This window comes from Oncorhynchus nerka, unplaced genomic scaffold (assembly GCF_034236695.1).
Source record: "Oncorhynchus nerka isolate Pitt River unplaced genomic scaffold, Oner_Uvic_2.0 unplaced_scaffold_705, whole genome shotgun sequence".
In the NCBI taxonomy this organism is placed as follows: domain Eukaryota; kingdom Metazoa; phylum Chordata; class Actinopteri; order Salmoniformes; family Salmonidae; genus Oncorhynchus; species Oncorhynchus nerka.
Window position 1 is genome coordinate 390368 of NW_027040470.1, and position 15968 is coordinate 406335.

The following is a 15968-nucleotide window of genomic DNA, read 5'->3' on the forward strand; positions in this document are numbered from 1 at the left end:
ACAACACATTATAACTATAGGGCTTTTCCCTCCTCTCTCCTCTCCTCCTCTCCTCTCCTCCTCTCCCCTCCTCCTCTCTCCTCTCCTCCTCCTCTCTCCTCTCCTCCTCTCTCCTCTCCTCCTCTCTCCCTCTTCCCTCCTCTCTCCTCTCCTCCTCTCTCCTCTCCTCCTCTCTCCTCTCCTCTCTGAACAACACATTATAACTATAGGGCTTTTCCCTCCTCTCTCCTCTCCTCCTCTCCTCTCCTCCTCCCCTCTCCTCTCCTCCTCTCTCCTCTCTCCTCTCCTCCTCTCTCCTCCTCCTCTCTCCTCTCTCCTCTCCTCCTCTCTCCTCTCTCCTCTCCTCTCTCTCCTCTCTCCTCCTGTGAACAACACATTATAACTATAGGGCTTTTCCCTCCCTCCTCCTCTCTCTCCTCCTCTCTCTCCTCCTCTCTCCTCTCTCCTCTCTCTCTCTCCTCTCTCCTCCTCTCTCCTCCTCTCCTCTGAACAACACATTATAACTAGGGCTTTTTCCCCCTCCTCCTCTCTCCTCCTCCCTCTCCTCTCCTCCTCCTCCTCTCCTCCTCTCTCCTCTCTCTCTCTGAACAACACATTATCCTCTATAGGGCTCTCCTCCTCTCCTCCCTCCTCTCCTCCTCTCCTCCTCTCTCTCTCTCTGAACAACACATTATCCTCCTCCTCTCTCTCTCCTCTCCTCCCTCTCTCCTCTCTCCTCTCTCCTCTCCTCCTCTCCCCTCCTCCTCTCTCCTCTCTCCTCTCCTCCTCTCTCCTCTCTCTCTCCTCTCTCCCTCCTCCTCTGAACAACACATTATAACTATAGGGCTTTTCCCTCCTCCCTCCTCTCTCCTCTCCTCCTCTCTCCTCTCCTCCTCTCTCCTCTCCTCCTCTCCTCCTCTCTCCTCTCCTCCTCTCTCCTCTCCTCTCCTCCCTCTCCCTCTCCTCCTCTCTCCTCTCCTCTCTCCTCTCCTCCTCTCTCCTCTCTCTCTCCTCTCCTCCTCTCCTCCTCTCTCCTCTCCTCCTCTCCTCCTCCTCCTCTCCTCCTCTCCTCCTCTCTCCTCTCCTCTCCTCCTCTCCTCCTCTCTCCTCTCTGAACAACACATTATAACTATAGGGCTTTTCCCTCCTCTCTCCTCTCCTCCTCTCTCCTCTCCTCCTCTCTCTCTCCTCCTCTCTCCTCTCCTCTCTCCTCTCCTCCTCTCCTCCTCTCTCCTCTCTCCTCTCCTCCTCTCCTCCTCTCTCCTCTCCTCCTCTCTCCTCTCCTCCTCTCTCCTCTCCTCTCCTCCTCTCCTCCTCTCTCCTCTCTGAACAATACATTATAACTACTAGGGCTTTTCCGAGTGCTTTCAGCTATTGTCTGTTGAGATAACGTTCTTTAATAGAATCCCTGTTGTGTCTCTGGTCTCAGCAATAGTAGTAGTTCTGGTTTGTTGACCTTGGAAGACAGAGACAGAGTGACGCTACTGTGAAAGTTCATAGAAGATTTTATAACACACTGGCTGTTCCAAATGGCACCCTATTCCCCCATAGAGCTCTGGTCAAAAGAAGTGCACTATGTCGGGAATAGGGTGCCTTGTGCCCATAGGTCTCTGGTCAAAAGAAGTGCACTATGTCGGGAATAAGGGTGCCTTGTGCCCATAGGTCTCTGGTCAGAAGCGCACTCTGTAGGAATAGGGTGCCTTGTGCCCATAGGTCTCTGGTCAAAAGAAGTGAAATAAATAGAAACCTCTCGCCTCCTCCACCCCTCGCCTCCTCCACCCCTCGTCTCTCCACGCTCGTCTCCTCCACCGCTCGTCTCCTCCACCCCTCGTCTCCTCCACCGCTCGTCTCCTCCACCCTTCGTCTCCTCCACCAATCGTCTCATCCACCCCTCGTCTCCTCCACCACTCCATTCCCAATGCACACATTTCCATTTTAGCTTGTTTCCATGGGAACTGGCCTTCAATAGCACGAAGAACAGAAGGCCTTTCTGGGTTACAGGCTGAATTACACTCTATAGAAGACTGGCTGGATTACACTCTACAGAAGACTGGCTGGATTACTACACTCTACAGAAGACTGGCTGGATTACTACACTCTACAGAAGACTGGCTGGATTACACTCTATAGAAGACTGGCTGGATTACACTCTATAGAAGACTGGCTGAATTACACTCTATAGAAGACTGGCTGGATTACACTCTACAGAAGACTGGCTGGATTACTACACTCTACAGAAGACTGGCTGGATTACTACACTCTACAGAAGACTGGCTGGATTACACTCTATAGAAGACTGGCTGGATTACACTCTATAGAAGACTGGCTGGATTACACTCTACAGAAGACTGGCTGGATTACTACACTCTACAGAAGACTGGCTGGATTACTACACTCTACAGAAGACTGGCTGGATTACACTCTATAGAAGACTGGCTGGATTACACTCTAAAGAAGACTGGCTGGATTACACTCTACAGAAGACTGGCTGGATTACACTCTATAGAAGACTGGCTGGATTACACTCTACAGAAGACTGGCTGGATTACACTCTACAGAAGACTGGCTGGATTACACTCTACAGAAGACTGGCTGGATTACACTCTATAGAAGACTGGCTGGATTACACTCTACAGAAGACTGGCTGGATTACACTCTACAGAAGACTTGCTGGATTACACTCTATAGAAGACTGGCTGGATTACACTCTACAGAAGACTGGCTGGATTACACTCTACAGAAGACTGGCTGGATTACACTCTACAGAAGACTGGCTGGATTACACTCTATAGAAGACTGGCTGGATTACACTCTACAGAAGACTGGCTGGATTACACTCTATAGAAGACTGGCTGGATTACACTCTATAGAAGACTGGCTGGATTACACTCTACAGAAGACTGGCTGGATTACACTCTACAGAAGACTGGCTGGATTACACTCTACAGAAGACTGGCTGGATTACACTCTACAGAAGAGTTGACCTGTTTGATGAGGAGAGTGGAGAGGGTCAGTAAAACCCAGATCTGACCTGGTTGATGAGGAGAGGGTCAGTAAAACCCAGAACTGACCTGGTTGATGAGGAGAGAGGGTCAGTAAAACCCAGAACTGACCTGGTTGATGAGGAGAGGGTCAGTAAATCCCAGAACTGACCTGGTTGATGAGGAGAGTGGAGAGGGTCAGTAAACCCAGATCTGACCTGGTTTATGAGGAGAGGGTCAGTAAAAACCCAGATCCGACCTGGTTTATGCGGAGAGGGTCAGTAAAACCCAGATCTGACCCAGAGATGAGGAGAGGGTCAGTAAAACCCAGATCTTGTCTTCAGTGAAGAGGAGGATACTGAGTATATCAACGCAACTACATTTTGTAAACAACTCATAGCCCCTCCACCACATGACAATTACAGTATACACACACACACACACACACACACACACACACACACACACACACACACACACACACACACACACACACACACCAAATCTACTCCATTTTCTAGGGCATTTCACCACATGCCTTGAGAAAACAAAATCTGGTCAATAACACTGGTAAATAAACATTACTCAGCTTCCTGCTAAATCTGATATACAAACACTACTCAGCTTCCTCCTAAATCTGATATATAAACACTACTCAGCTTCCTGTTAAATCTGATATATAAACACTACTCAGCTTCCTGCTAAATCTGATATATAAACACTACTCAGCTTCCTGTTAAATCTGATATATAAACACTACTCAGCTTCATGCTAAATCTGATATATAAACACTACTCAGCTTCCTGCTAAATCGGGTATAAAACACTAAATAAGTAAGTACAGTGAGTTACACAAATACTTCTCTGAGATGTGTGGGTCATGTTCCAAAACTTCTCACCTCTGCTGTGGTCCTGTTAACGCATCCAGCGGTAACATGAGATACTCTGAGGAGACAACACAAACATCAAGCTGCTACCAGAGGTAACATGAGATACTCTGAGGAGACAACACAAACATCAAGCTGCTTCCAGAGGTAACATGAGATACTCTGAGGAGACAACACAAACATCAAGCTGCTACCAGAGGTAACATGAGATACTCTGAGGAGACAACACAAACATCAAGCTGCTTCCAGAGGTAACATGAGATACTCTGAGGAGACAACACAAACATCAAGCTGCTTCCAGAGGTAACATGAGATACTCTGAGGAGACAACACAAACATCAAGCTATGGAGGGTTCTCACTGTGTTTCAGCCCTTCAACACATCCTGTTGAGGGTTCTCACTGCGTTTCTGTCCTTCAACACATCCTGTTGAATGTCATGGAGGGTTCTCACTGTGTTTCTGTCCTTCAACACATCCTGTTGAGGGTTCTCACTGCGTTTCTGTCCTTCAACACATCCTGTTGAGGATTCTCACTGTGTTTCTGTCCTTCAACACATCCTGTTGAGGATTCTCACTGCGTCTCTGTCCTTCAACACATCCTGTTGAGGATTCTCACTGTGTTTCTGTCCTTCAACACATCCTGTTGAGGATTCTAACTGCGTTTCTGTCCTTCAACACATCCTGTTGAGGGTTCTCACTGTGTTTCTGTCCTTCAACACATCCTGTTGAGGATTCTCACTGCGTCTCTGTCCTTCAACACATCCTGTTGAGGATTCTCACTGCGTTTCTGTCCTTCAACACATCCTGTTGAGGATTCTCACTGCGTTTCTGTCCTTCAACACATCCTGTTGAGGGTTCTCACTGTGTTTCTGTCCTTCAACACATCCTGTTGAGGATTCTCACTGCGTCTCTGTCCTTCAACACATCCTGTTGAGGGTTCTCACTGTGTTTCTGTCCTTCAACACATCCTGTTGAGGATTCTCACTGCGTCTCTGTCCTTCAACACATCCTGTTGAGGATTCTCACTGCGTTTCTGTCCTTCAACACATCCTGTTGAGGGTTCTCACTCTGTCTGTCCTTCAACACATCCTGTTGAATGTCATGGAGGGTTCTCACAACAATATGTTGTGGTGAAACTCTCTATACCTGTTATATTACAATATGTTGTGGTGAAACTAACTTGTCTCTCCTCTCCTCTCCTCTCCTCTCTCATTCTCCTCTCCCCTCTCTCTCTCTCTGTCTCTCTCTGTCTCTCTCTCTCTCTCTGTCTCTCTCTCTCTCTCTCTCTCTCTCTCTCTCTCTCTCCTCTCCTCTCCTCTCCTCTCCCCTCCTCTCTTGTCCTCTCCTCCTCTCTAGATGCTGGGAAACCTAACAGTAGTGCCCATCAAGGTTCCTCAGGTCAGCTCTCTACACCGGCTGTCTGGACAGACCTCCACTGTTCTACCTCAGGTACAAACACACCCACCCACGCACGCACGCACGCACACACACACACAAACACACACACACACACAAACACACACACACACACAGACCTGATATATAGGCTGTAATGGTCTGAACCAGTAACCCTCTGATATATAGAGAACATTGTGTTTCTCAGACTACTGGGAGGCTGTAATGGTCTGAACCAGTAACCCTCTGATATATAGGCTGTAATGGTCTGAACCAGTAACCCTCTGGTATATAGACTGTAATGGTCTGAACCAGTAACCCTCTGGTATATAGAGAACATTGTGTTTCTCAGACTGCTGGGAGGCTGTAATGGTCTGAACCAGTAACCCTCTGGTATACAGGCTGTAATGGTCTGAACCAGTAACCCTCTGATATATAGAGAACATTGTGTTTCTCAGACTGCTGGGAGGCTGTAATGGTCTGAACCAGTAACCCTCTGGTATACAGGCTGTAATGGTCTGAACCAGTAACCCTCTGGTATATAGGCTGTAATGGTCTGAACCAGTAACCCTCTGGTATACAGGCTGTAATGGTCTGAACCAGTAACCCTCTGGTATATAGGCTGTAATGGTCTGAACCAGTAACCCTCTGGTATATAGGCTGTAATGGTCTGAACCAGTAACCCTCTGGTATACAGGCTGTAATGGTCTGAACCAGTAACCCTCTGGTATATAGGCTGTAATGGTCTGAACCAGTAACCTCTGGTATATAGGCTGTAATGGTCTGAACCAGTAACCCTCTGGTATATAGGCTGTAATGGTCTGAACCAGTAACCCTCTGGTATATAGGCTGTAATGGTCTGAACCAGTAACCCTCTGGTATATAGGCTGTAATGGTCTGAACCAGTAACCCTCTGGTATACAGGCTGTAATGGTCTGAACCAGTAACCCTCTGGTATATAGGCTGTAATGGTCTGAACCAGTAACCCTCTGGTATATAGGCTGTAATGGTCTGAACCAGTAACCCTCTGGTATATAGGCTGTAATGGTCTGAACCAGTAACCCTCTGGTATATAGGCTGTAATGGTCTGAACCAGTAACCCTCTGGTATATAGGCTGTAATGGTCTGAACCAGTAACCCTCTGGTATATAGGCTGTAATGGTCTGAACCAGTAAACCTCTGGTATATAGGCTGTAATGGTCTGAACCAGTAACCAACCCTCTGGTATATAGGCTGTAATGGTCTGAACCAGTAACCCTCTGGTATATAGGCTGTAATGGTCTGAACCAGTAACCCTCTGGTATATAGGCTGTAATGGTCTGAACCAGTAACCCTCTGGTATACAGGCTGTAATGGTCTGAACCAGTAACCCTCTGGTATATAGGCTGTAATGGTCTGAACCAGTAACCCTCTGGTATATAGGCTGTAATGGTCTGAACCAGTAACCCTCTGGTATATAGGCTGTAATGGTCTGAACCAGTAACCCTCTGGTATACAGGCTGTAATGGTCTGAACCAGTAACCCTCTGGTATATAGACTGTAATGGTCTGAACCAGTAACCCTCTGGTATACAGGCTGTAATGGTCTGAACCAGTAACCCTCTGGTATATAGACTGTAATGGTCTGAACCAGTAACCCTCTGGTATACAGGCTGTAATGGTCTGAACCAGTAACCCTCTGGTATACAGGCTGTAATGGTCTGAACCAGTAACCCTCTGGTATATAGGCTGTAATGGTCTGAACCAGTAACCCTCTGGTATATATGCTGTAATGGTCTGAACCAGTAACCCTCTGATATATAGGCTGTAATGGTCTGAACCAGTAACCCTCTGGTATATAGGCTGTAATGGTCTGAACCAGAAGTTGCATAGCAGCATAGTGTCTGTTTAAAACCCTCAGAGGAAAAACCACATCTAAACAAAACACTGTTTAGCCTGTGACTGGCTATAGTCTATAACCGGCTGTGAAGGCAGATCTGAGAGGTCATCCAGGCAGGATCTCTGCTCATAACGCTAGAGGCCTGGTGGTGTATCAGAGCGCAGGTGTTGTAGTAACCGCCAGGTATCAGCACCATTACAAACCCAGGTGTTGAAGTAAACGCCAGGTGGCAGCACCATTACAAACCCAGGTGTTGTAGTAACCACCAGGTATCAGCACCATTACAAACCCAGGTGCTGAAGTAACCACCAGGTGTTGAAGTAACCACCAGGTGTTGAAGTAACCACCAGGTGTTGTAGTAACAACCAGGTGTTGTAGTAACCTCCATGTGTTGTAGTAACAACCAGGTGTTGTAGTAACAACCAGGTGTTGTAGTAACCTCCAGGTGTTGTAGTAACAACCAGGTGTTGTAGTAACAACCAGGTGTTGTAGTAACCTCCAGGTGTTGTAGTAACAACCAGGTGTTGTAGTAACAACCAGGTGTTGTAGTAACCTCCAGGTGTTGTAGTAACCATCAGGTGTGAAAGTAACAACCAGGTGTTGAAGTAACAACCAGGTGTTGAAGTAACAACCAGGTGTTGTAGTAACAACCAGGTGTTGAAGTAACCACCAGGTGTTGAAGTAACCTCCAGGTGTTGTAGTAACCATCAGGTGTTGAAGTAACAACCAGGTGTTGAAGTAACAACCAGGTGTTGAAGTAACCTCCAGGTGTTGTAGTAACCACCAGGTGTTGAAGTAACAACCAGGTGTTGAAGTAACCACCAGGTGTTGTAGTAACCTCCAGGTGTTGAAGTAACCACCAGGTGTTGAAGTAACCACCAGGTGTTGAAGTAACCTCCAGGTGTTGTAGTAACAACCAGGTGTTGTAGTAACCTCCAGGTGTTGAAGTAACAACCAGGTGTTGAAGTAACCTCAGGTGTTGAGTAACAACCAGGTGTTGAAGTAACAACCAGGTGTTGTAGTAACCTCCAGGTGTTGAAGTAACCTCCAGGTGTTGTAGTAACCACCAGGTGTTGAAGTAACCTCCAGGTGTTGAAGTAACCTCCAGGTGTTGAGTAACCACCAGGTGTTGAAGTAACCTTCAGGTGTTGAAGTAACCACCAGGTGTTGTAGTAACCACCAGGTGTTGTAGTAACCACCAGGTGTTGTAGTAACCACCAGGTGTTGAAGTAACCACCAGGTGTTGTAGTAACCACCAGGTGTTGTAGCAACCACCAGGTGTTGTAGTAACCTCCAGGTGTTGAAGTAACCACCAGGTGTTGAAGTAACAACCAGGTGTTGTAGTAACCACCAGGTGTTGAAGTAACCACCAGGTGTTGTAGTAACCTTCAGGTGTTGTAGTAACAACCAGGTGTTGTAGTAACCTCCAGGTGTTGTAGTAACCACCAGGTGTTGTAGTAACCTCCAGGTGTTGAAGTAACCTCCAGGTGTTGAAGTAACCTCCAGGTTTTGAAGTAACAACCAGGTGTTGAAGTAACCACCAGGTGTTGAAGTAACCTCCAGGTGTTGAAGTAACAACCAGGTGTTGAAGTAACAACCAGGTGTTGAAGTAACCACCAGGTGTTGAAGTAACAACCAGGTGTTGTAGTAACCTCCAGGTGTTGTAGTAACCATCAGGTGTTGAAGTAACAACCAGGTGTTGAAGTAACCTTCAGGTGTTGTAGTAACCACCAGGTGTTGTAGTAACCTCCAGGTGTTGTAGTAACAACCAGGTGTTGAAGTAACCTCCAAATCAAATCAAATCAAATCAAATTTTATTTGTCACATACACATGGTTAGCAGATGTTAATGCGAGTGTAGCGAAATGCTTGTGCTTCTAGTTCCGACAATGCAGTGATAACCAACAAGTAATCTAACTAACAATTCCAAAACTACTGTCTTATACACAGTGTAAGGGGATAAAGAATATGTACATAAGGATATATGAATGAGTGATGGTACAGAGCAGCATACAGTAGATGGTATCAGTACAGTATATACATATGAGATGAGTATGTAGACAAAGTAAACAAAGTGGCATAGTTAAAGTGGCTAGTGACATAAGAATGCAGTCGATGATCTAGAGTACAGTATATACATATGCATATGAGATGAATAATGTAGGGTAAGTAACATTATATAAGGTAGCATTGTTTAAAGTGGCTAGTGATATATTTACATCATTTCCCATTATTAAAGTGACTGGAGTTGGGTCAGTGTCAATGACAGTGTGTTGGCAGCAGCCACTCAATGTTAGTGGTGGCTGTTTAACAGTCTGATGGCCTTGAGATAGAAGCTGTTTTTCAGTCTCTCGGTCCCAGCTTTGATGCACCTGTACTGACCTCGCCTTCTGGATGATAGCGGGGTGAACAGGCAGTGGTTCGGGTGGTTGATGTTCTTGATGATCTTTATGGCCTTCCTGTAACATCGGGTGGTGTAGGTGTCCTGGAGGGCAGGTAGTTTGCCCCGGTGATGCGTTGTGCAGACCTCACTACCCTCTGGAGAGCCTTACGGTTGAGGGCGGAGCAGTTGCCGTACCAGGCGGTGATACAGCCCGCCAGGATGCTCTCGATTGTGCATCTGTAGAAGTTTGTGAGTGCTTTTGGTGACAAGCCGAATTTCTTCAGCCTCCTGAGGTTGAAGAGGCGCTGCTGCGCCTTCTTCACGACGCTGTCAGTGTGAGTGGACCAATTCAGTTTGTCTGTGATGTGTATGCCGAGGAACTTAAAACTTGCTACCCTCTCCACTACTGATCCATCGATGTGGATAGGGGGTGTTCCTCTGCTGTTTCCTGAAGTCCACAATCATCTCCTTAGTTTTGTTGACGTTGAGTGTGAGGTTATTTTCCTGACACCACACTCCGAGGCCCTCACCTCCTCCCTGTAGGCCGTCTCGTCGTTGTTGGTAATCAAGCCTACCACTGTTGTGTCGTCCGCAAACTTGATGATTGAGTTGGAGGCGTGCATGGCCACGCAGTCGTGGGTGAACAGGGAGTACAGGAGAGGGCTCAGAACGCACCCTTGTGGGGCCCCGTGTTGAGGATCAGCGGGAGGAGATGTTGTTGCCTACCCTCACCACCTGGGGCGGCCCGTCAGGAAGTCCAGAACCCAGTTGCACAGGCGGGGTCGAGACCCAGGGTCTCGAGCTTGATGACGAGCTTGGAGGGTACTATGGTGTTGAATGCCGAGCTGTAGTCGATGAACAGCATTCTCACATAGGTATTCCTCTTGTCCAGGTGGGTTAGGGCAGTGTGCAGTGTGGTTGAGATTGCATCGTCTGTGGACCTATTTGGGCGGTAAGCAAATTGGAGTGGGTCTAGGGTGTCAGGTAGGGTGGAGGTGATATGGTCCTTGACTAGTCTCTCAAAGCACTTCATGATGACGGAAGTGAGTGCTACTGGGCGGTAGTCGTTTAGCTCAGTTACCTTAGCTTTCTTGGGAACAGGAACAATGGTGGCCCTCTTGAAGCATGTGGGAACAGCAGACTGGTATAGGGATTGATTGAATATGTCCGTAAACACACCGGCCAGCTGGTCTGCGCATGCTCTGAGGGCGCGGCTGGGGATGCCGTCTGGGCCTGCAGCCTTGCGAGGGTTAACACGTTTAAATGTCTTACTCACCTCGGCTGCAGTGAAGGAGAGACCGCATGTTTTCGTTGCAGGCCGTGTCAGTGGCAATGTATTGTCCTCAAAGCGGGCAAAAAAGTTATTTAGTCTGCCTGGGAGCAAGACATCCTGGTCCGTGACTGGGCTGGGTTTCTTCTTGTAGTCCGTGATTGACTGTAGACCCTGCCACATGCCTCTTGTGTCTGAGCCATTGAATTGAGATTCCACTTTGTCTCTGTACTGACGCTTAGCTTGTTTAATAGCCTTGCGGAGGGAATAGCTGCATTGTTTATATTCGGACATATTACCAGACACCTTGCCCTGATTAAAAGCAGTGGTTCGCGCTTTCAGTTTCACGCGAATGCTGCCATCAATCCACTATTGACATCTAGTGGAAGCCCTAGGAACTGCAATTTGGGAGGACTTGGGCTTATAATTATAGTACTAGCCATTGAAAATAGTGGTAAGCCAAATAGTTTTTGGGGGGGATGTTTGTCCTCTGGGTTTCGCCTGCCATATCAGTTCTGTTATACTCACATACATCAGTTTAACAGTTTCAGAAACTTTAGAGTGTTTTCTATCTAAATCTACCAATTATATGCGTATCCTAGCTTCTGGGCCTGAGTAACAGGCAGTTTACTTTGGGCATGCTTTTCATCCGGACGTGAAAATACTGCCCCCTATCCCGAAGAGGTTGTAACATGCTCCTTCTCTCCCTCCCTCCTCTCCAGGTTCAGCCAAAGAGTGTGATCCCAGCCAGCCTCCTCCTCAGCCACAGCCCTGTGTCTCTCCCTAGGGAGCAGCCAGCCAGCCTCCTCCTCAGCCACAGCCCTGTGTCTCTCCCTAGGGAGCAGCCAGCCAGCCTCCTCCTCAGCCACAGCCCTGTGTCTCTCCCTAGGGAGCAGCCAGCCAGCCTCCTCCTCAGCCACAGCCCTGTGTCTCTCCCTAGGGAGCAGCCAGCCAGCCTCCTCCCCAGCCACAGCCCTGTGTCTCTCCCTAGGGAGCAGCCAGCCAGCCTCCTCCTCCACAGCCCTGTGTCTCTCCCTCAGGAGCAGCCAGCCAGCCAGAAACAGTCAACCTGTCAGGCCCTCAGTCTCCTCAACCTCCAGAGAGCTACCGCTGTAGTCAGCCCTAAGAGCCACGCCCACAGTTTTAACCACACCAACAGCTCTAGCCACACCCTCACCCAGAGCCACACCCTCGGCCCGGCCCTGCCTACAGCCAACAGCACGTTCAGCCCAGAACGTCTCTCCATAGGCCAGGGAGACACAGCCACCTTCACAACCTCCTCACCCCCTCCCCTGGCCCAGACCCTGGTCTCTCCCCTGGCCCAGACACTGGCCTCTCCGCTGGCCCAGACACTGGCCTCTCCCCTGGCCCAGACCCTGGTCTCTCCCCTGGTCTCTCCCCTGGTCTCTCCCCTGGCCCAGACCCTGGTCTCTCCCCTGGCCCAGACCCAGTCTCTCTCCCTGGCCCAGACCCAGTCTCTCTCCTCGGCCCAGACCCAGTCTCTCTCCCCAGCCCAGACCCAGTCTCTCTCCCTGGCCCAGACCCAGTCTCTCTCCCTGGCCCAGACCCAGTCTCTCTCACCAGCCCAGGCCCAGTCTCTCTCCCCGGCCCTAGCCTGGCCTGGAGGCATCTCCCCCACCTCTACCAGCAGCAGCAGCCCAACAGCCATCTCAGCCTCAGTTGCCCCCGGTGTGACCTTCTCCATCATCTCTGCCTCTCCGCCTACCGACACCGGGAACAACAGGGTGTGGACCATCAGTGAGGCAGTCAAGGTCCAGCCACTGGTCTTCAACACTAAGGTTAAAGACTGTCCTTGTCCAACACATCCTACAGCCCTACTGACTGTCTCTGGCAGCATGGTCTCTACAATCACACACTTCATGCTGATCTAACTCTTCTGTAGAGGTGGGGGAGGCATCATTACAGGCATCACTACAGGCCTCATTACAGGCCTCATTACAGGCATCAATACAGGTCTCATTATAGACATCATTATAGGCTTCATTACAGGCATCATTATAGGCATCATTACAGGCATCATTACAGGCATCATTACAGGCCTCATTACAGGCCTCATTACAGGCTTCATTACAGACATCAATACAGGCATCAATACAGGCATCATTACAGGCATCATTACAGGCTTCATTACAGGCATCATTATAGGCATCATTATAGGCATCATTACAGGCCTCATTACAGGCTTCATTACAGACATCAATACAGGCATCATTACAGGCATCATTACAGGCTTCATTACAGGCATCATTATAGGCATCATTACAGGCATCATTACAGGCCTCATTACAGGCTTCATTACAGACATCAATACAGGCATCAATACAGGCATAATTACAGGCATCATTACAGGCATCACTACAGGCATCATGACAGACATCATTACAGGCATCACTACAGGCATCACTACAGGCATCACTACAGGCATCAATACAGGCATCATGACAGACATCAATACAGACATCAATACAAGCATCACTACAGGCATCAATACAGGCATCATTACAGGCATCATTACAGACATCACTACAGGCATCATTACAGGCATCACTACAGGCATCACTACAGACATCATTACAGGCCTCATTACAGGCATCACTACAGGCATCATTACAGGCATCACTACAGACATCCCTACAGGCATCAATACAGGCATCATTACAGGCATCATTACAGGCATCACTACAGGCATCACTACAGGCATCCCTACAGGCATCACTACAGGCATCACTACAGACATCACTACAGGCATCAATACAGGCCTCATTACAGGCCTCATTACAGGCCTCATTACAGGCATCATTACAGGCATCATTACAGGCCTCATTACAGGCCTCATTACAGGCATCATTACAGGCATCATTACAGGCCTCATTACAGGCATCACTACAGGCATCATTACAGGCATCACTACAGACATCACTACAGGCATCAATACAGGCCTCATTACAGGCATCATTACAGGCCTCATTACAGGCATCACTACAGGCATCATTACAGACATAACAAGTAGAGTTGTGTGATTTCATTCTTAATTTAAATCAATCACAATCAATTGTTTACCTTCCCTTCCCACTAAATAGTTATTAGAACCAACAGCCAATTAACTGACTAGCGCTTAACGCTGTCCCCGCGTGTGTGTGTGTGTGTGTGTGTGTGTGTGTGTGTGCGCGTGTGTGGTGCGTGTGTGGTGTGTGTGTGCGTGCGTGCGTGCGTGCGTGCGTGCGTGTGTGTGTGTGTGCGTGCGTGCGTGTGTGGTGTGTGTGTGGTGTGTTTTCCCAGTTGAAAATAATCCAGCCGGAGGCTGAGACCCCCAGCTCCTCCCAGGACTCCCCAGGAGGACCCCAGGGGGCCGACAGCCCCTCACAGGAGATCCCCTCCATCACCTCGACCACCAACCCCTCCACCTCTCCCTCCTCTACACCAGCCAAGAAGAAGAAGAAGGATGAGGACTCAGAGGTAAAACCACAACCCTAAATAATTATACATCAATAACAAGAACACAAACCATGTTGTATTAGAGGATAAATAAAAGCCTGTTTTTTAAAATAGTATTGTATTACTACATAAATAAATAAGGATTTAAAGCCAATAAAACGTTATCATTTATTTAAGCCACACGCTGACTATCAGGGTCTCTGGTAGGGTGATACTGCTGACTATAAGGGTCTCTGGTATGGTGATACTGCTGACTATAAGGATCTCTGGTAGGGTGATACTGCTGACTATCAGGGTCTCTGATATGGTGATACTGCTGACTATAAGGATCTCTGGTATGGTGATACTGCTGACTATCAGGGTCTCTGGTATGGTGATACTGCTGACTATAAGGGTCTCTGGTATGGTGATACTGCTGACTATAAGGGTCTCTGGTATGGTGCTACTGCTGACTATAAGGGTCTCTGATATGGTGATACTGCTGACTATAAGGGTCTCTGGTTTGGTGCTACTGCTGACTATAAGGATCTCTGGTTTGGTGATACTGCTGACTATAAGGATCTCTGGTATGGTGATACTGCTGACTATCAGGGTCTCTGGTATGGTGCTACTGCTGACTATAAGGATCTCTGGTTTGGTGATACTGCTGACTATAAGGATCTCTGGTATGGTGCCACACGCTAACTATAAGGGTCTCTGATATGGTGATACTGCTGACTATCAGGGTCTCTGGTATGGTGATACTGCTGACTATAAGGATCTCTGGTAGGGTGCTACTGCTGACTATAAGGATCTCTGGTATGGTGATACTGCTGACTATCAGGGTCTCTGGTAGGGTGATACTGCTGACTATAAGGGTCTCTGATATGGTGATACTGCTGACTATAAGGATCTCTGGTAGGGTGATACTGCTGACTATAAGGGTCTCTGGTATGGTGCTACTGCTGACTATCAGGGTCTCTGGTATGGTGATACTGCTGACTATAAGGGTCTCTGGTATGGTGATACTGCTGACTATAAGGGTCAGGGCACCTCAGTACCTCCAGGCTCTGATCAGGCCCTACACCCAAACAAGGGCACTGCGTTCATCCACCTCTGGCCTGCTCGCCTCCCTACCACTGAGGAAGTACAGTTCCCGCTCAGCCCAGTCAAAACTGTTCGCTGCTCTGGCCCCCCAATGGTGGAACAAACTCCCTCACGACGCCAGGACAGCGGAGTCAATCACCACCTTCCGGAGACACCTGAAACCCCACCTCTTTAAGGAATACCTAGGATAGGATAAAGTAATCCTTCTCACCCCCCTTAAAAGACCTAGATGCACTATTGTAAAGTGGCTGTTCCACTGGATGTCATAAGGTGAAAGCACCAATTTGTAAGTCGCTCTGGATAAGAGCGTCTGCTAAATGACTTAAATGTAAATGTAATACTGCTGACTATCAGGATCTCTGGTATGGTGCTACTGCTGACTATAAGGGTCTCTGGTAGGGTGATACTGCTGACTATCAGGGTCTCTGGTATGGTGCTACTGCTGACTATAAGGGTCTCTGATATGGTGATACTGCTGACTATAAGGATCTCTGATATGGTGATACTGCTAACTATAAGGGTCTCTGGTATGGTGATACTGCTGACTATCAGGGTCTCTGGTATGGTGATACTGCTGACTATAAGGATCTCTGGTATGGTGCCACACGCTAACTATAAGGGTCTCTGGTAGGGTGATACTGCTGACTATCAGGGT

General features: G+C 48.2%; 1 protein-coding gene across 1 annotated transcript in view; it reads left to right on the forward strand.

The window, feature by feature from the left end:
• The window catches only part of LOC135571188 (mucin-5AC-like), a 48946-nt gene extending 34680 nt beyond the window's left edge, over window positions 1-14266 (forward strand). Inside the window, exons 4-6 of the mRNA XM_065016973.1 lie at window positions 5203-5295; window positions 11494-12570; window positions 14072-14266. Of these exons, the coding sequence (XP_064873045.1) occupies window positions 5203-5295; window positions 11494-12570; window positions 14072-14266 (1365 nt within the window). The remainder of the gene's footprint in view (window positions 1-5202; window positions 5296-11493; window positions 12571-14071) is intronic.
• The last annotated feature ends 1702 nt before the right edge of the window (window positions 14267-15968 follow it).